The 23,698-nt window shown below is 42.5% G+C and overlaps 1 protein-coding gene across 11 annotated transcripts in view; it reads left to right on the plus strand.

The window, feature by feature from the left end:
- Positions 1-23,698, plus strand: part of GBE1 (1,4-alpha-glucan branching enzyme 1) — a 206,082-nt gene that overhangs the window by 78,014 nt on the left and 104,370 nt on the right. For all 11 annotated transcript variants that reach the window (XM_084843494.1, XM_084843495.1, XM_084843503.1 and 8 more), the window contains 4 exons: positions 8,748-8,873; positions 11,257-11,392; positions 13,243-13,333; positions 16,708-16,917. In XM_084843494.1, coding sequence (XP_084699620.1) covers positions 8,748-8,873; positions 11,257-11,392; positions 13,243-13,333; positions 16,708-16,917 — 563 coding nt within the window. The remainder of the gene's footprint in view (positions 1-8,747; positions 8,874-11,256; positions 11,393-13,242; positions 13,334-16,707; positions 16,918-23,698) is intronic.

Here is a 23,698-nt window from a genome sequence, read left to right on the forward strand (position 1 = left end):
GCTGGCTCCCAAGGTTCTTTTGAATGAAAGGAACTCCATTCCTCCATTTATAGGGATTGTGGTATTATGTTATATAGCGATATATAAGAAACTCTGGTTTCTTTGCAGATATCTTGTTTTAGGACATTTATTGGGGTTGTATAGACTATATGAATACAGACAAATACTTCTGTTCCCCAAAATATCATAAACTCCTCAATGGGACAGAAAATAAGGTTTGTTGCTAGATTTGATGGGGTCCAGGACAAAGTACCTTCTGATGCCCCCAACACTTATCTGCTGGTTGCCCTAAAGCTTACTAAGGGGGTGCATGGGGTGGTGGTAGCGATGACACACAAAAGAGGCTATGAGTGGCATCACTGAATGCAGCACAGCTCCAACTACCTGGTACTCCTCACTCAAGTGTTGTAAACTCTAGTCAAGGTAGCTGTAGCCACAAGCACGGCCACGGCCACCACCATCTCCCTTCTTCCAAGTGCCTCTGGGTCCCATCTCTGACATGCATGTTGGTGGTGGGGCCCAGACATATTGGGGATGAGGAAGACAGTGGTGGCTGCAGCTGCCTGGGCCAGTGCTTCTCTTTATAGAAAGACTGGCACCAGCTGCAGTAGGCCCTAGCATTTGCAGGGTACATTTGCTGGATGCTGATGCCAGGTCTGCAGAAGCTGAAGCAATCTCAGTAGCTGACCATTTCACTGGGGCTTCTATCCAAGATCATATGGAATACATGTTCCAGAGCCCTTTGGATGGCCCAAAGAGGACACACCCAGGTAACATCCCAAAAGGACTGCGGAGCTGCTCAGCATCCATCAGGTTCTCTTGCATATTCTTTAGTTTCCCTTACGTATGTCACCCATAAAGACACCAATGCTCCTGTGAAAGGTCAGTGTTTAGCATAAAGGACCCCGTATCACACAATGATTTGTATTTGCACTTCATTTTTTGACTAGTGAAAACAAAACCGGTTCATGAAGTTTCACAGGTTTCCTCCTCCTCATTTATTATAGCTCTGTGTTGGAATGTATAAGACCTAAAATGCAAAACAGTGGCTGAAATTCTGATTGTCCTTTAAACAGACTTTCTGAAAAGAAGAAGGGGCAAAAAGCATATTGGCTTAACACATCGTAGTACTTCATTCTGTGTGAAGCAAGGATGTCTACAAATTTCAAAGAATAGCTCGAAAACAGAGTCTATATCATTAGTTCCCTGGCTGACACAACAGAACAGAGTGGCACATGCTTCACTGGCTGGAAGAACACAAAGTGCAGTGCCTCGCCTGAATTGTCTGGGGTATTGTGACAGCATATGTTTGAGAGTGCAGATACAATACTATCCATATCATAACAGCTATAATAAGGTGGAATGAAGATTCAAAGTTGCCTTGTCATGTTTAGCATTCCCTTTACAGGAATCTGGATGGAATTTGTAGATCTAAGTTCCTACATTTTTTTCCTGCAGTTCATAAACATAGGCTTTCCATAGTCCCCAGTGTTTGCACACTACACGTTGTAACTATATATCAGCCTGTATATGAGGTGTTTTCTATGCAGTATCCAGCAGCAGCCATCAAGAAGTTCCTTTGATCAATTCTGTCTCTCTATCATTGTCTGAAGGCAGTGGCCATGTGAAAGTTATGTGCAAATGTATGGACTCCAGGTATGCTGATGCAAGCTTCTTTGCAGGACCGAGAATTTTCATAGTACACATATGGGTAAACAGCTTCTTGCAAGCTGAAAGTTGACTGAATTCGTAATGCTTTCACTCTCCCCTTTTACTTTGTAGTGGGCATCTTTTTTCAGTTTTAGAACAATGGTCCTCCTGCTCAGAGAGCCAAACACTGACCTGTCAACCACATCAACTGATCCAGCCTAGTAGAGAACCCCACTTCTTTTTTGTTGCAAAGGTTTGAATCCAAAGGATCCTACTTTGTGACCATCTGGAGCCAATTTGGTGGTGGGGCTTCAGATGGGTGTGGCGGTGAGACTTAGGAAAAAAAAATGCCTACAACTCACAGCATACCCTATCCAGTTCAGGCATTTTTTCCATCTAAACATGCATAGGATTGTGCCTTAAATAGCTTTATTTCTACATTGAAAAATAGTTAAAGAAAAGAAGGCTTTTGGTTTACCTGGCATACCCAGATAATCCGAAGTTGATTATTGCCATGGGTAACTATAGTTTGCTTCCATTTGAAAATTAACGTAACTACCTTGAAGCTTGATCCAGATAATATGAAGGCCCTGTGGACTGGGAAATCAGCTGGTCAAAATATTTGTGTGAAACCAATTCTGGACAGGGTTGTACTCCTCTTTAAGGATCAGGTGGATCAGGTGCACAGTCACTATCTGGAGTAGCACAGGTAGCGACAGTGGTCAGACATGCCTTCCACGCAGGCTGGTTCACCAGATGTGACCCTATCTGGAGAGACCAGACTTGACCTCTGTTATTTATGTATTAGTTATCTCCAAACTGGACTACAGTAATGAGATTTACATGGGTTTGCCTTTGAAGGCAGTTCAGAAACTCCAGTTGGTGCAAAATGTGGCTCCCCAGATGCTAGCAGAGGCCTGAAAGTCTGAACATTTAACACTAATTTTGCATCAGTTACATTGGTTACCAGTACATTTTGGGGCTTAATGCAAAGCATTGGAGTTAGCCCTTAAATGCCTTAAACTATTTTGGACCAGGTTATCTAAAGGACCACCTCTACCCATATGATCCTAGCCATACATTTAAGATATGCTTCAGAGGTCTTGCCCACTGGTATGTTTGGCTAGGGTGGTGAACACAAGAGATGGGGCTTTCTCAGTGGTGGTCCGCAGCTGTGGAATTCCCTTGATTACAGGTGTTTAAGTTAGTCTTGAAGACCTCTCTCTTTACAGCTGCCTTTTAACTAAGACTGTAAGTGACTTAGCCAGGACAGGTTTCTTTAGTAGTATAAACCTTTCTGATGTGCCAATGTATCTATTGTTTCTGTATTATTTCTTGGTCCTCCAAAAACACGTGGTTTACAAAAACAAGCATGTAATATAAAGTTGCAGAAATGTTGGAGTTCAGTAGGACACATAGCAAAGGTTCAAATCGGAAAGGCTTCTTTTCACTTAGTGGAAAGCAAATACTTAGGAGGCCAAACTTTACAGAAGTACTTACAAGCTACTGTGGTGCTTCTCAGAAAGGCTTGAGAACTGTACTGTACTGCCAGGAAAGGGAAGAAGTGAAGATTGAACAGGCAAATGCTCTCCATACCTTTAGGAGTAGAGGACAGTGCACAGGTACTAGACTGCAACAAGTGGTGATGGTAGGGGGACGGGGGGAGTAAGCTGCCTGAGGTCTAGAGTCTGAGGAGCAAAATGATGTTTGGGGGTTGTGCATCAATCCTCACCAAAGGATGCTTTTGACAGAAAGGGTCCATTTGACACTTAAGTGATCATACTGACTGAACTTGGGCAACACTGCACACACGCTGAGCTTAACCCATCTCCCCTACACATTTAATTTATTGTCTTTCATACTATTAGTAGAAATTATATTCCAGTGCGAAGAAATCTAATACACAAGTTCCTAGGTACTTCCTGATTTTTGTTCTGGTTGCTAACCATCCATTGACCTAGAATCTAGGTCCTAGGTGGAAGATAAAAAATGCAAGGATAATCTGATTGATTTCATGTGAGATACAGGAAAACATCATAAAAACAGGTTTTGAACAAGGGTTCTCTTAGGAGGCAGGTGTATGATAGAAGCAGAATGAATGGGTTTGTCTTTCTGTCTCTTCTGCAGTATAGGAGACTGGTTGTGAGCTTTCACCGATACCGGAACATCTGCAGCCTGACCTAATTCTATGAGCCCTTGTCTCAATGCAGCAGTGGCTCTTGGGCTGGGAGCATAAAGATTTCCTTATTCTGTGAGCATATGGTCTCAGGAAGGTTGCTGTTTGTACAAGATTATTTACCTAATTAACATTTACAAAAACAACTATAAAATTCAGATTATCTGATCAGTAATTAAGTCTTGTTTTATTTACTCTATCAATTAGTTTTTTATATCACACACTTAAAGCAAATGCCCCTTGTTTAGTAAATACATTATAAATATATGTATATGCATTGATTTAGATCAATAAACTTAATACAAGAAAGTTAATGCATCAATGATTTTCCTCTGCAAAATTATGTGTTGGATGGCTTTTATTGTGAAGTAGTGAAGGGTGAGTGAGTAACTTGCTTTATCTCAACCTAAAACCTTCAGGCAAGGTGAAACATTTAATATTGTCTCTTAAATATAAAAATTCTCAATGGCTTCTGGGACTGCTGGGACAGCCAGTAATGAACCATTGCCATGGAAGTGCAGGCAGAATGTTATACATCAGCACTGGATTTGAATTAGAAGATCAGCCCTGGAAATAACACGCAGTGTTCGTTCTGAGATTTGAACCCAGGGCTTGCAGTTCTAAGTCCAAGATCTTGGCTTTGGAAATGCATCTTCTGAATATTATTTGGGCTCTGTTGGGACTGTTCTTCAGTTATCATCTGTCGTCAACAGACCAGTTTGCATTTTGCCTTAGGCTTTAATGAAAAATCTCCCCTCTTTACAGAGATAACACCTCACAGCATTAGCAAACATTAGTGCCTTTTACATTTGACTCATGTGTTCTTTCAGTTTTTGCTAAGACCTTCGGTATATCTTTGCATAGCCTTGTTGAAAGATAAATTGCTTTCAAATAAAAGTATAGGTGAAAAAAATAATGAGTTATTTCTTGCTTACGTTCAATGCATCATACCTTTAAAGGATGAATAGTGGTGTAAAAAGACCACACAAGTAAACTCTTTTTAATAGGACGTAAAGAGCATAAGGTACTGGATTGTGCCCAGGACCTGTTGGTTTTTTCCAATAAAATAACAGAACTGAGAAGACTTGAAACAGTGCCTTCACAAGCTATTCTTCCTAGGCTTTGCCACATGAAAGTGACTGATGGATGGCATCCAATTTAAGTTGCACTGAAATATATGCTCTAATGATTCTGAATATGTGGAATATAGTTTAGTCGTTCATGTGCCTTTATCTGTCCAGGTGTTTCATTACAGGTGATATTAAGCCTGGGAATAGTAAGTTGCATTGCACATTGCAGAGTTTTAGAATGCCTCTGGCCATCAAATCCTGCTCCTTCTCACTTACATTCAAAGAAAGACATTGCCCTTTTCAAATTACCTCCAAATGACAAAATGTGCTTCCTCGACATAAAAACCTTGTTCCCCGAATAATCATTGCTATGTTATTATTCACTTGCTGCTTCTTTCTTATAGTAGATTCAGGTTTTTAGATTTCTTTTCTCACCGTGCTCTGGCTTATACAGTTACTGTGGTATCCACATGGACTGACTGGTGTTTTTTGTTTTGTTTTAAAGAGATCCAACTTGGATGGATGGAGTCTGAGACCACCATAATTCCAGCAAACAAGATTTCAGTGCTATTATAAATGACATTTTCTCTGAGAATGGGAAGGATAATGGACTCTGTTGATGTAGCCTAGTGGTCTGGAGCTCTATCTTTCAGGAACTAAAGAGTATTTGTGTTATTTTTAGTTCCTGTTCTAGGAAGGGCGGTACTGCAGTTGTTGCATGCGAATATTATACGGCCTGTTCAGACTATCCAAGAAGAATTGGGCCATTAGATTAAAAAAAAAGAATTTATAGCTTCTGTTTCAGGGTTTTCTCAGTTGGTTGTTCCAATGCTTGGCAACACTAGCAAGCCATCTGGGTTCCAAGTGGACTTCCTTACTAATAGGAAGGTTTGTGTAGGGGCAGTTAAAAAAAAGAATAGCAAGTTCTTCATTTCAGCATTTCAGGCTGAAAATGTGACATTTTATTTGTGTTAGGCTGCAGTCCATTGCATACTTAGGAGAAAGTTGGTAAAACTTCTGAATAAATGCGTATGAACAAGCTGTTGAGCCCTTTTAGTCTTAGCTGTGTAGCACTTTATAAGCCAGTTTATATATGTTTTATATTTTAATTAAGGACTGAGTATTACCCCTGTGCATTACTTAAGCTGTAAATCTTAAAAAGAAAGCAAGTAAGAAAAAAAAACCCCAGTGTTATCAGAGGGGCACCCTTTCCCTAAGTCATTTCCATCTCAACATCCTAGCAATTTTAACAAGAGGGTTTTTTTAATTTGGTAGCCTGAGATCTCTTTATTTTGGCACATTAAATTTTATCCCTGTACTGATTTTCAAAAAAGTATCTTCCCAGATTGCCAAAAAAAAAGTTAAACTAGTTCCAAATCTTTATGTCATTAAGTGTTCAATTCTACTATGTCACCTTAGTAGTTTTCTCCCATTCTGAATGAACAGTTTGAGGAGCTGCTCATTACAGCTGTTTCAAACAGAATTACCATCTTAAGGTAAATACCAGTATTTCCTCTGCAGTCAGTTTGGACTGGGATATAATAAAAAAAACTAGTTTTCTGCAGCATGAATAAATTAAATAAATAAAATTGATTAACCAGTTTGTCTCTGTGGCCTGTCATTAGAACATACTAATTCTAGTCTCATTCTTTTTTTTTCAGCTTTTTCAGCTTTCCCATGATATATTCTTGGCTATTATTGAATGTGAAGTGAATAAATGTTCTAATGAAATTTCCATTTTCTGTAGGAAAAAATATATATGTGGCAGAGACAAGCTTTTCCGGATCTCATTTAAATATGTAAATCCTCAGACCTTTCCCTGGAGCTCTATATGCATATAGGAAAGTAGTAGCTATGGTTCTTAAAATCCTAGGGAGAATATTCACCTGATATTTTAGTGCATGCTGGTGCAATTAACTCAAATGACCTATTATGACCCAGTTACTCACTTGCCTGTACAGCAGGCGCAGTTACTGCATAAATGGTTGCTCATAAATTTTCTTAGCATGATACAAACTGTTTTTATTTATTTATATATATATATATATATATATATATATATATTGTGTGCACACACAATGATATGACTGCAGTTTTCATCCCAGTACAAGAACGGGTGAACCAAAGAGCCAATAGGGTCCCATGTGGTCTTGTGTAACTGCTGACTCAGGCCTGGCTCCTCAGGCTGAGCAATTTGTCACTTGGGTCACTGCATGGATCATTACCTGAACCTCTCCTGATCTAACAGCTTCCCTTTCTACCTTCTCCAGGCCACACCAGAGTGTGAAAACTATATTTGGACCGTTCCCCCCCTCCCAACCTATTATAATATGATTTTGAAATTGACCTGTTACAGATCGTTGCACAATACTGATTAAGTGGGTAGCTGATGAAAAGTACTTCATATCTCTGGAGGAAGCCAAGTTCATGGTCTCTGGTGGGAGCCTCCATCTGAGTTGCATGAACAAATATAAATATACCTGGAAAAAAGACTCCACCTTAGGCTTTTAGTACAGCTCTGAAGAAAGAGCTCCAACGATAAAGATGTCAGTTTGTGTGGTGCTGCTGTCTATGGTGGACACACATGGAGACTAGTTTTAGATGACTTAATTATGGCCATTTTTATCAGCAGTTCTAGGCTTTAGAACAGGGATAGACAACCTTTTTGGGCCCGTGGGCACACTTGTCATTTTGGGGGACCCAAGGGGGCATTTGACCCATGGTCATTTAGGCCTGTGTACATTTTTTTCTGGATTCTCTTTCTTGCCCCCCCCACTGCCATTCTACCTCTTCTTGACCCCTTGGGATTCCCCCTTTACTCCCCGCCCCCGGATTCTCTTTCTCCCCCCCCCCGTGGAATTCTCTCCTTGCCCCTGCTTCCTCCTCCTCCTACTCATTTCTTCTTCTTTCTCTTGCCACTACCACCTTTGCCCCTTCCTCCCTTCCTCTGCTGCCTCCTCCTCTTCCTTCTACCTGCCCACTTGCTCAGTCACTGGCTGGCTGCTGCAGCTGCTTCTACCAGCAATTCCTGCCCACCTGCTTCCTTGCTACAGCAGCAGCAGTAGTTGCTTTTGCCACCTGCCCTCTTCCTATCCGCCAGCCTGCCATGCCACGCCAGAGCCTATTCCTGTCCGCCAGTTGCAGCAGCACTCATTTCTGCTGCCCACCGCCTCTTCCCATCCTCCCCACCACTTCTGCTTCCACTAACTCCTCACTGCCCCTGCTTCCACTGCTGACTCCCTGCTTCCTGTCTGAGTGTGGAGGTAGGGTGAAGCAGTGGCTGTGGCAAAAGCGGTGGATTGGGGGTAAGGAAGGTGTCTGGGCAGGTGCTGCCAGGGGTCTTGTTGGGTGCCATGTTGCCAACTCCAGCTTTAGAATGTGATGTTATATTAGGTCACCATTGGATGTATGCTGCCAAAAATTGGCTTCTCCATGCTGTGAATACTGTCTTACTTGTAACTGATAGAACTACTTAGAATCATAGAATAGTAGGGTGGGAAGGGGCCTACAAGGCCATTGAGTCCAACCCCCTCCCATACTTGCCATATGGATCTCCATTATTGCACTTACCGCAGCTGTAACGTCTCCTCTTCCTGTTAGTAATGTGAAATACATGAAGGACATTGTGTTGTGGGTTTCCTCAGCCCACTTAATTGGCTGCCACTTGTGTGGGGGTGGGGAAACTTGCAAGATGATGGTGTCATGTCACTTGTTTTGAATTGTAAAACATCACTGGGAGACGGGGGGAGGGGATGTGGGGTTGATGCTTTCAGTGGCAGCCACGTTAACTAATCCTGACCTTAGTTTAATCTTCTGTTCTCTCTCGTGAATTTTTTATTTTTATTTTCTAGGTGGTGATACGAAGCCAAAGCGGAGAAATCCTCTATCGCATTTCTCCCTGGGCAAGATATGTTGCTCGTGAAGGTACTAATGTAAACTATGACTGGATACATTGGGAGCCACCAACCCCATACAGAGTAAGCTATTTTCCTTTTAGTATACAATAAAGTAATTTAAAAAAACCCATCCACCTGCAGATGTCTTTGATTCAGTTAAGCGACTGAACACTTGCCTAAATATAGAAGCTGGTGGAAGATATGTGCTGAAAAATAGGCTGATGTTTGTTATACTTTGGATGAAATAAAATAGAAACATAGTGCTTTCCCACTATATTTGGAATCTGATTCTATATAAAAAGTCAAGCTGAAGGAATAAGGTATCTCAGTAGAATCCTTTCATGTCCCTGTATTTTGAGTTACCATCACTTTTTTTCTTTTTCAAAGGTCACACGCTATTCCTCAGACAGTTGAAGAACTTATTGGGAACACTGAAGCAAGGAGGTATTTAAGCAAAGGCTGGGTGACCATCTGTCAAAGATGCTGTAGCTGTCTCTACAGTGGAGAGCCTGCATTGAGCAGGGGGTGGGCTAGATGATCTCTAATATCACTTCCAACGCTGCGATTCTATGATTAATGACTATGTTTATTCTGAAGAATCTAGGTTTCCAGGAAAAGTACACTCAAATTGTTTTTAATATACTTTTTGTTCAGTGTGGATATATGGTATCATAGAGTTGGAAGGGATCTTTGATCCAACCCCCTGCTCAATGCAGGCTCTGCACTGCAGGGTGCAGTTACAGCATCCCTGACAGATGGTCATCCAGCCTCTATTTAAATACCTGCAGCAAAGGGGAACCCGCCACTAACCAAGGGAATCTGTTCACTGTTAAGAAGTTTCTCCTAAAGTTTAGTTGAAAACTGCTTCCCTGCAGTTTCTATCCATTGGTTTTAATCCTGCCTTCTGGAGCAACAAAGAACAAGTCTGCTCCATCCTCTGCATGACACCCTTTCAGATATTTGAAGACCACTCTCATGTCTCCCCTTAATCTTCTCTTCTCCAAGCTCGATATGCAACTAACATATGTAGATCAACAAGGAGAAAACTCTGTTTACAAAATGGAAATTGCTTACAGTCTTGCAAAGCATCCATACCCATTTGTATTTATCCTTCCAAGACTACATAAAAAGTTGCTAACTCCTTGTAAAACTTTCTGTGCTCTGTCTGTCATCCTGTAATCTTACCAACTCTGTGAGCTTTGACATCTTGGCAACATTCCACGTTTTAGTAATCCACTCCTATATGGTAGGCATTACTGCATTACACAGGTTCCTTGCAGTTACCTTTTTTTCAGCAGTCAGGAGATCGGTTATTAATTCATGATGTTCTTTCTGTACTCTTCCTTCTAATAAGCTCAGTAAAATAACCTTTGGATTTAATGATAGGAAGCACAGACGAGAGAGTCTGTGGGGTAGAGAGAGTACATTTTCAGTGGGTAATGTTCATTGCACACAACAGTAAAGAAATGGAGACACTTTGATCTGCATGTTTTAAAACATGCACTGGTTTTCAAACAGTCTTCCTAGGAATCTTGGATTTCCCTGGAAGCAAATCAGCAATTCCTTGTTGAAAAGTGTGGTTGTGGCAGACAGTGCAATGTCCATTCTTTCCCTGCAGTGGCCACGGTGGGTTGTGGCACGTGCCAGCAACCATTTTGGATATTCAAGCCGTGACGCTGGCTGGTCATGGTGTCTGAACCCAGGGACCGTGGGTTAAACAATGAAGGTTAAATATCCCTCACATAACCCTAAAACAGGCCATGGGTTCGGATGACACGATAAGCCACAATCACAGCTTGAATATTCAGGATGGCGCCCATGTGCGCCATGGTTCCTCATAGCTTAAATAAACCACAGTGAGCTGCGGTGATCATGTGAACCCGGTCAGTGTGTAGGGGAGTATTGTTGTGTGTATTCCATGGCTGTTCATTTCTTACAGGTCAGTGATGAGTTGCAATAGGATTGCCCAGTTCCTTGTGTCAACTGAGATTTCATGTTTGCTTGCACCCCAGAATACTGTGCAATACACAGGGGTTCCTTGTGAGTTGAATCAACAAAGATATGGATTTCCGAGAGGAGGAATTTTTAAGCCAGCTGGTTTAATTTAACAGCAGGTGAATCACAATGAAACATTCCTTCCAGTTGGTGACCTTTTCTGTAAGAGGCTTTGGACATAATGAACATAAGCAACCAGCTGAATGCCTGGCCATTGCAGCATTTGGCTGGCTGCACAGAGCCACCATGTCCAAACAGAACATTTGTGAAGGGAAATGGTACAGGCTCTCTCAAGCTTGGAGTAGCATTCCCCAAACCCCACAAATTTATGTGATTTGTTCTATAACAGTTGCGTTTATCTTAAACTGAATGTGCTGGTACAGATTTTAACACAGCTTACCAGTTCTTGTCTAATATAACTGACAGCTTCTCATAGTTTTATTCCCAAACCATTTTTTCCATTGCACAGCGGAGATACCCTGTTCCTAAGAAGCCTAAAAGCTTAAGGATCTATGAATGTCACGTGGGAATTGCTTCCCCTGAAGGGAAAATAGCTTCATATAAAAACTTCACACACAATGTACTTCCGAAAGTCAAGGATCTTGGTAAGTAATATCTGAGGCTTCTTCTGAGATAAATTTTTAATGAGCCCTGTGCTTTTATTAGAAAAGCTCATTTCGAGAGTCTGTGGATTGTCTCTGTGTTGATATTTAATGCATCATAGCAATGTATTTTAGTGTACGGAACATGTACTGATGTAACAGTTTTATATTTAAAATATGGACTGAAATTCACATGTGGATGAACGCTTTTCATAGTATTTAGATCATTTATTTGTAGAGTACAGCATCCAGAAATAAAACTATTTCAATTTATTGATCTGGTTGCATGTATTGGCTTGTACCACACTGTCGCAAGCGAAGTGGCTAATCTTTTTCTTAGTACTTCTAGAGGGTATGAATGCACACTTAAAATGTCACTAATTTTTTAAACACTCTTTAAAAAAATAATAGTGACATTTTAAACGTGCATTCATAAAACTATTTTTATAGAGGAATGCATGGATTAGTTGCCAAGAAAAAAATAAAATGAAAATAGCCGTGCACAGACTAATACAGTACAGAGAAGGTTCATGTAACTCTGTATTCAGACCTACTCAACTGCAAAAATAATTCATTTAGAGGCAGTTTTTAAAGAGTTGTTCAGTGCTAATACAAACCCAATTTTGCATGTGAATTTGCAATAGCACGGAATAGCATGTCAGACGAAAAACGTGTTGGAATAGACAAAAATTATATTAAAAATTGATTTATCACTGCTAACCAAAATGTCAAAATATACAAAAGTTATATAGGAAGCATTTATAGTGGATTATAAAATACCTGTAATAAGATTGTGAAGCGCAATTATGAGCATGTTTACCTAGAAGAAAGTCTCATTATGTTCAGTGGGACTTCTCCATAGCAAGAGCGTTTAGGATTGCAACCCAAGTTGATGATATCCATCTTGTAACTCTACTGGATTTGAGGGCAAAAGGAAAATAATGATGTCACAGCTTACATAAGTAAACAGTGATAAAGTTTGCTGAGGAACAAGTTAAATGGCATGCCCAAAAAATTTAGTTAAAACTAAGAATCAAGACCATCTGTGGCCTCCACAGCCTTTTAAAACAGATCTGAAGGTTATGTTTTGCCTATAATCCTTGCTTGGTGGCTGAAGGGGCATTTATTTGCTGACATAAAAGTTAGCTTAGTAAAAGATTTGTTTTAAGTGCTAGTGGTTTCATCATTAAACTGTACTTTTCCCTTCAGATTTTCTTCATTTAATATCACAGGAAAACATTTTGGGGTGGATAAGGGACAAAAAGAAAGGTTTTTCTTTACCTCTGGTCCTCAACTCCTTCAGTAAGCTTCAAAGCAAAATTCCATTGCTTTAAAGTTTGTTCTTTTTATAGAGTCCTTGAGGGAAATGAATTTGGAGAAAAATATGTTAACGATTAGATAGAAACGGAATATGTTTGAAATATTAAGGAAAGCATGAGGTTTAATATGTGTGCAGTCAAGTTACTCTTTTTCCTTTTATGATCAATACTGTAAATATCAAAAGTGCAGCTGAACTTCGGGACATGCAGATTGGCATCATTAATATTCTAAAGTCCAATTATTATTATATTTTCATATTATATATTGCTTTCTAAAATGCCAATATTTCAGCGCACACAGGATCACTTGAGAAACTGACCTTCCCAGTTTGGGATAGGGGAGTCATAGCTCCTTTAGGCTTTATTTTGGTAGATTTGCTAACAATATATTGTCTAAAATTGTCTAAACTATGACTTTTACTAATGCAGTGTGATCTTTAGCTAAAATTAATATCTAGTGGTCCAGGTGGCTATAAACCACCACCACCAAGCATAGAACTGTGTTCCCCTTTTCTTCCTCTTCTTTTAAAACAGGATATAATTGTATTCAGTTGATGGCTGTGATGGAACATGCTTACTATGCCAGTTTTGGTTACCAGATCACAAGCTTTTTTGCAGCATCAAGGTAAGTTAGAGTACTTACCTTGGCTTAGGATTTCTGCTTTTCATCTGTTCAGTAATTTTATTCACCTGTGAAATTCCCCTTGTGTGTTGGTGCAGTCCTGAGAGGGCTGTACTCCATAATCACAGATATTTGGAATCTGCTCTAATTACTTGACTCATCACATACATGTTAAGAGATCTGGTGATTATATTACTTATTTGTACCCTTTAATCAGTGTTGTGGTAAGGACCATTTGGTCTCGAACCTTACAAATGTTACAACATAGCCAGGGGATGAATGCAAGGAAAAGCAGCTTTCATGGTGCTGTGGTAACATTTAAACACAGGAGTGGGCAACTTGTGGCCCTCCAGACATTTTGGCCTAGAACTCCCATGATACCTGACTTTTGGCAATGCCAGCTAGGGCTGATGGGAGCTGTAGGCCAAAATGTCTGGAGGGCCACAAGTTGCTCACCCCTGATTTAAAGGCTAGCATAGGGGCTTAGCTTTTTTGTAATTGGTGATTTCTGTCCTTGTCTTGAAGGTACTGTAGGCCTGAAAAAGTCACAATTCAAAGGTTTTGCCTATTTCACTGTGTTCTGTGTAACCCATGCAGTGTGAATTGTGAAATAAGTTATGTGAAAAGGTTTTATTCTGGTAAATGCAATCACCATTAGGGGCTTGAAATTTCTGTTGTGAAATGCACCCAAGCATTTTTTTTTTCTTTGCAGAGAAGAGATGTAACGAAAAGACTCTACAAATGCTGTGTTACAGAGTATGCTGTAGCCTTCCCCACCCTTGTGGTCTCCAGATATTTTGAACTTAAACTCCAATCATCCCCAGCCAGTATTGCAGTGGGCAGGACTCCTGGGAGTTGTAGTGCAAAGCTTCTGGAGGTCACCAGGGTGGGGAAGGCTGGTCTGTAGGAACAGAATCAATCTGTAATAGCATATTGTATTTCTTCATGCAGTGCATAGAACTATGGAATTTGCTACTACAAGATGTAGTGATGGCTACCAATTTGGATGGCTTTAAAAGAGGATTACACAGATTCATGAGGATAAGGCTATCAGTGGCTACTAAACCTGATGGCTATATGCTTCTTCCAGTATCAGAGGCAGTATGCCTATACACGTCCCCTATTTACACCAGTAGCTGGGGAACATCACCAGAGGGGGGCTACTGTACTTATCTCCTGCTTATGGATTTCCCACAGATGGCTGGTCTGCCACTGTGTGAACAGAATGCTGGAACAGATGGACCTTGGTCTGATCTAACATGGCTCTTTTTATATTCATTTAGCTAGATTGGGAAGTCCAAATTTTGGGAGATAAATAAATAATAAATAATAAGCTTTAGATAAATAATAAGCAAACTAACATTACTATTGTTTCTATTTGCGTGAAAGTAAATGGCAGGGAACTTCATTCCTGTTAGTAAAGTGTGTAATTTTCAGGGCTCAAGTGGATCACTGTAAATGAAAAATCCTTAAGGTGTGTGTGTGTGTGTGTGGGGGGGGGGTTTCTTCTCAAACCCTCCCAAACAAGAAGCACCCAAGGGTTGTCCCTGTGTCCTGTCCTCATACTGCCAGTGCCAGCAAATGTTTGCAACAAAGAACAGGGTTCTGGAATTAGTAGTTGAACTGAATGGGGAAATATCTTGTTTTCAGACCAGCTTCTCCCCCCTTCCCCCACACACCCTGGATCCTATAAACTGTGAGGAGACTAACAGCCGAAAGGATTGCAGGAGGGACAAATGAGCCTTAGAGAAGGCATACTCTCTGGTGTGCTTTCTCTGAGCCCAGTTCTCCACCAACATAGGATCCTTTAAGCTACAAGGGGAAGTTTTACCATTTAATGTGGAAAATCAGATGTGCAATCAGTGTGAGCATTCCATTGGAAGCAATGCCGTACCGGTTATTTATTTATTAAGAACTTTTGACACCGTCCTCCACTGAACTGATTTCAGGATGGTGTGCCGTAAAAACAGTAGACCCCATCACTGCTTGGACACCCACGGGCCATAGGAACCTGCCTTACACTGAGTCAAACCCTTGGTCTGTCTAGCCAGTATTGTCAACACTGGCTGGCAGTGGCTCTTCAGAGTTTCATGCAGGATTCTTTCATAATCCTACTTGGAGATGCCAGGGATTGAACCTTCTGGATGCAAGCAGACACTCTACCACTCAGCCATGACCCCCTCAATTGGCATGCGACAGTCTACTTACCTCCTTAATTAGGTCAAGAAGAAAAGTGTGTGAGAGAGGTGGAGGGAGAGAATTAAAGGGAACAATTATTTTTTCTCTCTCCTGCCTTTCTTTTGTCGTAAGGGGTCGGATGTAACAACAACGTTTTTGTGTTTTTAATTGTGTTTTAATGCATTTGTTTTATTGTTTGAATCGAGTTTTATTTATGATTGTAAGCTACCTTGAGTGCAATTTGTCATGAGTCTACTGTTGTTGGCTTGAACAAATTCTGTAAATTGTATGGGGTAGGAGAAATCTGCATGTAACTAGAATAAGCTCTAGTTAATGCTACAAACTGAATGTGGCTGAAAAGCATAAAGTAGTTTCAGACCTTGTTGAAGGGTTTAAAAAAAACATTTAGAGCACAATCCTATGCGTGTTTAGACTGGAAAAAAGTCTGACAACTCCCAGCATTCCACAGCCAGTCTAAATATGCATAGGATTGTGCCCTTAGCAGCTTAAAACATTATAGCAGCTTTCACATTATGTGAAGGCAATCGGTCACCATGGTTCTGTTTTCAGTGGTACACTGGTGTAGCGTTATGTAATTTTGTGGGTTGCTTGAGTATCATAATATGTTACCAAATATCTCATATCTAACCAGCTGCCAGCTGCCTGTTTTGCATTTATGACCAGGAGTATCTTGTCCCATCACAACAGTATATTTGTGGTTGGGTCAAACTGTCTACCCCTGTAGCTATGGTTTATCTTTCCATCTTTTTGCATTGCGGTTCCATTTCTAGATTTATTCAACATACATTACAGTTAAGACTTGCATTTTTCATAGACCTGCGGCAAAAGGTGGTGATTTGCCAAAGGTCTCCTGATAAATTTGTCTTTCCCATTCTTTCTCAGACTCACACATGTACAGTTTGTCAACATAGGAACAAAGGGTATATAAGGTAGCTTATACTCAGTATTGAGTCAGGCTATTGGTTTGTCTTGTCCAGTCTTGGGGGGCGGGGGGGGGGAGCAGCTTTTTAAGGTTTTATCCCAGCCTTACTACTTGAGATTATTTTAACTAGAAATATTAACAATTGTATACCCACACACTACACGAAACAAATATATACTATTCTAGTGAACCATGAAGGAAAAAATCAAAAGGTGAATTCTGCGAACCAATCATTTTAAATGTTCATACATTTTAGCCGCTATGGACCTCCGGATGACTTGAAGGAACTGATTGATGTTGCCCACTCAATGGGAATTACTGTCCTGCTGGATGTTGTACATAGTCATGCATCCAAGAATTCTGAAGATGGTCTGAACAAATTTGATGGCACAGATTCTGCATTTTTCCACTCTGGTCCTAGAGGAACACACGTGCTTTGGGATAGCAGACTTTTTGACTACGCAAAGTAGGTATAAATAACTTGAGAGTTACCAGTTTTTTTGGACTGAATACGTATGCCCTAACAAACCATTAGAATTAAAAATAATTGCCTGTGTGTTATTGTTTTTCATACCTTCTGTATGCTGCTGATATTATTTCTGTGGCTCTTGAAAAACTATGGATATTTCATTATCTTCAGAATTGTTTTTTTTTCTCCCCCGAATTCCAGCCCTGCTCTTCAAGGTTGCATTTGCAGGTCAGCTTTGATGTCTCCCATTCCGTTACTGCTAGAGGGCCTTCACACAACCACAATTATGAATAGAGAGGACAGGGAGTTCCGCCACTTATATGATTTGATGTGTGACACAGATGCACACACTGCATCATATCCATCCTCATTATACAGTTATATATCCGGGAGGGGGGGGGGGCGTAGGTGCATTCGTGCATGTCTCTCTGCTGTAATATATGTACAATGTTCCCACATCTGAGATTGTGTGAACGAGCTTTTAAAACACACCCTTATAGCTGCTAGCTTTACTGCTTCAGAGGGCTCTCAGTATTTGGCTAAATAACTGTCACAGGGTTAAACTGATTTCACTTAGAGGTGCAGCTAGGGCTGGACGTCGGAGCCAAAGTCTGGCCGGTGGGGGTCAGGGAAATGACCTCCCAGAGAGTGGCAGGTGATAAGGTTATCAAGGCAGCAGAAGCAAACTCCATTTATTCCTGTCATAATGATTGCTAGGTGCTAGGTTTTAAGTGAATTTAAAATGCAAACTGCACAGGCTGACAGTATTTTTTTTTTTTACATTTTTATCAGGGTTGCAACTTTTGGGAAGGTGGGGTTGTTCTAACATATCAGAAATGTAGAAGCATATGTAATGCATAGAATGGTGGTTGGGGGTAGAGCCAAGAAAAATATCAGTTGTGTGGTTCACAACTGAAGGAGTACACGTGGCCATTTGAAGCTGGCAGGAGAGAGGGGCATTAGACAATTGAGTCTAAAATCACCTAGCTGCACCACTGCTTTCATTAGCTTTCTCGGAGTCTCGTGGGAGGGTGGCTGGTGCGATTTGCTATGGTGCAAGTGTAACCCACTGATAAATTTTTCTTTAAAAATTCTGAGGGAATATTCTGCATATGCTCAGTAAAGGAGTGAGATTGGGGGGTGGGTGTTTCTACACTATCAGTTTCACTTGGTTTGCAACTTTGTTGCGATGTTTCCCCAATCGCATCTTCTCCTTTTCCTTTTTCCATAGCCCTTAAAGAACTGGCTGATTGGCGCTGTAGCCTGGGGCTCTGTGCTGTTTCCACTGAGCTCTAATCGAGTAGGTCTGATTACCTCATCAGTGTTCCCTCCTCCTCCTAGGGATGGTGGAGAATTCCGCCACGGATTTCAGTGAGGCCGAATGCACTGGCATTCAGCCCCCCGAAACCCGTGGTGGAACGGCCTCTCGCCCCCCGCCACCCCGCAGAATCCCCCCAGGACAAAGCTTACTTGGGGCAGGGGCTCCGGCAGCAGCTGATCTCTCGGCTGGCTGCTGCAGCCACAAATGGCGGCCGTCATAGCGGCCGCCATTTGTGTCCTTCCAGGCTGCTGTGATAGGCTACGTAAGTAATTGCGTAGCCTATCACGGCAAAGAGCAGGGGCGCAAACGGCGTAGCGTAACTACTTACATAGCCTATCACAGCAGCCTGGAAGGACACAAATGGCGGCTGCTACGACGGCTGCCATTTGCGGCCACAGCAGCCCAACCATGGCTGGAAATCCAGCTGTGGCTGGCCCCGGCCAGTGGCTCTGCAGACTTGCCGCGGAGCAGAGCTGGCCAGGGAGGATTCTGGGGGGAGGGACGGAGCGCCTCCCCCCCACCGTGGATGCCCCAGCGCAAAACCAAGTAGGTGTTTCGTACATCCCCACCTCCTCCTCTCGCCGATTCTCCCCTCCCTTGCCCCCTTCTGCTCCGCTTCAGTTTCCCACTCTGGCCTATCTCCTCCCTGCCTTCCAAGCCCTTTTGTTTTTTTTCCTTTAAGCAAAGACATGTGTGCAGCATCCCCCCCCCTTTAAACCCTCCCCCCCTAAAATGGGGACTTACAGCACAATTTCACTTTTAATGAAGGAGTGAAAAAGCAAAGTGGCTCATTCCTAGCGCCCCCACCCCAGGTGACTACTTCATGGGGACACCTTGATTAGACCAGGCTTGCTCCCTTCCCCCCCAGCACTGTTGTTGCTTTTCCCCCTTATTCTGGCTTCCCAATGAGCCTGCAAGGTAGGCTAGAAGAAGAGTTAGTGGCTGGCTGGCTTCCCAATCCAATGCACTTTTAATACCAATTGAAATCCTAACTGTCAAGCCTTTATCCTGTGTGGCTGAGAAGGGAGTCTTCCCCATCACCTGGGAGGAAAAAGCCCATCAAACTGGCGAGCAAAAGGGAGAAGAAGCAGTCAGTGAAATCAATGGGAGGGGGAGGTTCAAAATAAATGCATTGAATGGGATGGAAGACCTTATGACTGCTACTCTAAGTAGACTTACAGTGCACTCCTGTGCATGCCTACTCAGAAGCAAGCCACACAAATTTCAGTGGCACTTACTCCCAGGAAAGGAAAGCCTGACAGCCAATGAGTTTACTCATAAGTAACACCCCTAGCACACACCCACACAAAGCGGGACAAAGCACTAAAAGGGAAATACACAGAGAGGAAATGGTGAACTGGTATAACATCCCATTTTTGCTGCAGTTTTGCAAAATACATTCTTCCCTTATACATATAACAGAAGGAAAACTTTCAGACTCACCCAGAATTATATCTTCTTGTTCTCCCTTCACCCTCTGCAGATCAGTTATTTGACCATAGGCCCTAATGGTCCTTCTGATTTCTCCTGTAGTTTCTACAGGGAAAACTCCACTAACAGAGTTTTAAGAGGATCATCCATGACTAAAAAAAAATATTTGCCTCTGACAGCCTAACAGCCTCCAAGTCCCTGCTGTTCAGGCACCAGTTCTATAACACTTTTTCTTCAGGGTCTCTAAAGGGACTCACAGCGAAGGCTTTGTATGGGAACAATTAACATATATTTTAATATCTTAATTAAAACAATAATACACATGTAATAACTTTACATGCATAACAATGTACTTATCACTGAAACAAAACAGAGCACAGCCCTCCCAAAGTTATGTCTTTTTTTTCAGCTTGAATCCACAACAAAAATAGAAATAAAACTTCTCTCTGAAGCTTGATTTTTTTTCTGCTGGCTGAAGAAAGAAACAGTCTCTGTTCATTCCAGTTCCGCAGCAATCTACTCAAAATTCTCATGGTATCCTGAGGTTTAGACTCCTGGCGGCCTTTCCCCTCTGCAAGGGTGGGGGACCTATTAAAATGGTCCACCCCTGGAGATTAATGGATTCCGATGGATTCCAGAGGGCTCTGGGGGATTTTCCTGCTGGTATGGCTGGTGCTCCTGTCGAAGCCCAGGTCGCTCTGTGGAATGCAGAGATGACTTGGGCGGTTGACACGATCACGCCCAAGCGCCCTCTCCCTCGGAGCAGAGCCTGGCCAGCTCCTTGGTATACGCCTGAGCTGAGGGCAATGAAGCAAGAGGGGAGACGGCTAGAACGCAGGTGGAGGAAAACTCGTGCTGAGTCTGACTGAACACAGGTAAGAGCCCACTATCAAGCCTACTCTGTGGCGGTGAGGGTGGCAAAGAGACAGTTCTTTTCCACCAGCATTGCATCTTCTCAGTGTCGTCCAGCGGAGCTTTTCCGAGTGGTTCGCAGCCTGTTACATTCTGGGCCAGGGAGAGAGACGGTGGAACCCTCGGTAGCACGCTGTGACAAGTTTGCATGGCACTTTGAGGATAAAGTCGCTCAGATTCGTCATGAATTAGACACCACCATTAATACAGTTCCATTGGTAGAGGTGTTCAGAGCACCGTCTGTTCCAGTTTTATTGGATGAGTTTCAGTTACTGAGGCCTGAGGATGCGGACAAGGTGCTTGGCCAAGTCGAATCGACCACTTGTGTGCTTGACCCTTGCCCTTCATGGCTTATTAAATCAAACAAGGAGGGGTTGTCCGGCTGGGTCCAGGAGGTTGTAAATTCCTCCTTGAGAGAGGGAGTGGTGCCTGCCGCTTTAAAAGAGGCAGTAATTAGACCACTCCTGAAAAAGCCTAACCTGGACCCAGAGGATATTAACAATTATAGGCCAGTGGCCAATATCCCCTTCCTGGGCAAGGTGCTTGAGCGGGTGGTTGTAGGACAGCTCCAGGTACTCTTGAATGAAACGGATTATCTAGATCCATTTCAATCGGGCTTCAGGCCTGGTTTTGGAACGGAAACTGCCTTGGTCGCCCTGTGGGATGACCTCTGCCGGGAGAGGGACAGGGGGAGTGCGACCCTGTTGATTCTCCTGGACCTCTCAGCGGCTTTCGATACCATCGACCATGGTATCCTTCTGGATAGGTTGTCTGGGTTGGGAGTTGGAGGCACTGCACTACAGTGGTTCCGCTCCTACTTGGATGGCCAATTCCAGAAGGTGGTGCTGGGGGATTATTGCTCTGTGCCATGGCAATTGTGCCATGGGGTTCCACAGGGCTCTATTTTATCCCCCATGCTGTTTAACATCTACATGAAACCGCTGGGGGAGGTTATCCGGGGGTGTGGGCTGAGGTGCCATCAATATGCAGATGACACCCAGCTCTACCTCTCTTTCTCATCAAAATCAGGTGAGGTAGTGGCTGTTCTGAATCAGTGCCTGGGCACGGTACTGGACTGGATGAGGACCAATAAACTGAAACTCAATCCAGACAAGCTGGAGGTACTGTTAGTGGGTGGTTCGTCTGCCCGGCTAGGTGATATTCAACCTGTTCTGGAGGGGGTTGCACTCTCCCCCTAAAGGATCAGGTTCGTAGTTTGGAGGTGCTCTTGGATCCAGAACTGTCACTTGAGGCACAGGTGAACTCAGTGGCACGGAGCACTTTTTATCAGCTTAGGCTGGTATACCAACTACGCCCTTATCTGGACAGAGATAGCCTAGCTACAGTTATCCATGCTCTGATAACTTCTCGTCTGGATTACTGCAATGCGTTATACGTGGGGCTGCCTTTGAAAACGGTCCGGAAACTTCAGCTGGTCCAAAATAGGGCAGCAAGATTGTTAACAGGGACTGGCCTGCGAGCTCATATTACGCCAGTACTTTTCCAGCTGCACTGGCTGCCAGTCCATTTCCGGGCCCGATTCAAAGTGCTGGTGTTAACATTCAAAGCCCTTAACGGCTTGGGGCCAGGTTACCTGAAGGATCGCCTCCTCCCATATGTGCCTGCCCGGACCTTAAGATCATCCTCAGCGGCCCTTCTCCGTGAGCCCCTGCCAAAGGAAGTGAGGCAGGTGGCTACTAGGAGGAGGGCTTTTTCTGCTGTGGCACCCTGGCTCTGGAATGAGCTCCCTAGTGAGGTTCGCCTGGCGCCTACATTGTATTCCTTTCGGCGCCAGGTGAAGACCTTTTTATTTTCCCAGGCATTTTAGCTTTCTAAATTTTTATCTTTGTTGTTTTAAATCTGTATTTTAAACTCTTGCACTGCTGCTAGGTTTTATTGTGGTTGTATTGTTATATTGTGGTTTTAATGTTCTATATATTTTAAATTGTTTTATTGTGTGTTGTTTGGTTTTAATTTTTGTGAACCTCCCAGAGAGCTTCGGCTATTGGGCGGTATAGAAATGAAATAAATAAATAAATAAATAAATAAATAAATAAAATTGGATCCGGATCCAGCAACACAGGAGCAACTTAAACAGCCCTGTCTTAAGGTTTCAGGGTCTTACAGGCAAGAGAAAGCAAGCTTCTTCTATACTGCAATTCTGGTAGCTGCCTAAAATGGTGGCCACTCCCTGTCTCACTCCTTTACTGAGCGTGTGCAGAATATTCCCTCAGAATTCTTAAAGAAAAATATACCAATGGGTTACGCAAGGAGCTGTTGTAATGGCATATATATAAGTCTTGCATATCTTAAATGATTGCCTGGGTCTATTGAAGGCATATGTGTTTAGGCATTTTTAGCCCACCTTTATAAGAAAGGTGGAATGAAATACATTCAAAGCAGCTTACAATATTTCTAAACCACATTAAAATCATCATCTAATAAGAGCAAGTTTTTGAAAAGTTTAAATAAGAGCAAGTTTAAATAAGCACCAACATAGGTTGGAGGGCTGGGAGGTGGGTGAAAGGGAGTCGCTGTGGTTCACAGAACTTCCATCTCTATCACCAGGAAACCCCTCCACCTTGGAGCAAGCCTTGAGGGGTTGCACCTGGTTAGGGGCCAACCCGTGCTGCATTGCGGGGAATTATGCAAATGATGGTTGACTACGTGGCATGCATGGGGATGGGGGGGAGAAGACATTATGGCTTCTTTTACCGATGTGATCATCCGAACCCATGTATCATGTCCCAGTCAATCATGTTTCAGAAAGCTGTGGGACTTGTAGCAGGGCTTCCTGTGGGTTGGCAGGATTATATGGGAGAAGGTGGTCCTTCAGATATCCTGGTTCCAAACCATTTAGAGATTTATAGATGAGGTCAGCACTTTGAATTGCACCTGGAAATGAACTGGAAGCTGTGGCAGGTGGAACAAAACTGTAGTAATATGATCAGTAATGTGGGCTCCAGAAGCCAATCTTGCCCCCTCATTTTGCACCTGCTGAAGTTTCCAAACACCTGCTGAGTAGTATTGATGGTTGCAAAGACATTATACTTTCCCACTACAGTTGTATCAGTTTGCAAAGCATTTTATAGATATCTGTTTGAGTTTAGTTCA

The sequence above is a fragment of the Heloderma suspectum genome, chromosome 3 (genome assembly GCF_057233095.1).
Source record: "Heloderma suspectum isolate Gila_16-S chromosome 3, 16-S_ref, whole genome shotgun sequence".
Classification (NCBI taxonomy): domain Eukaryota; kingdom Metazoa; phylum Chordata; class Lepidosauria; order Squamata; family Helodermatidae; genus Heloderma; species Heloderma suspectum.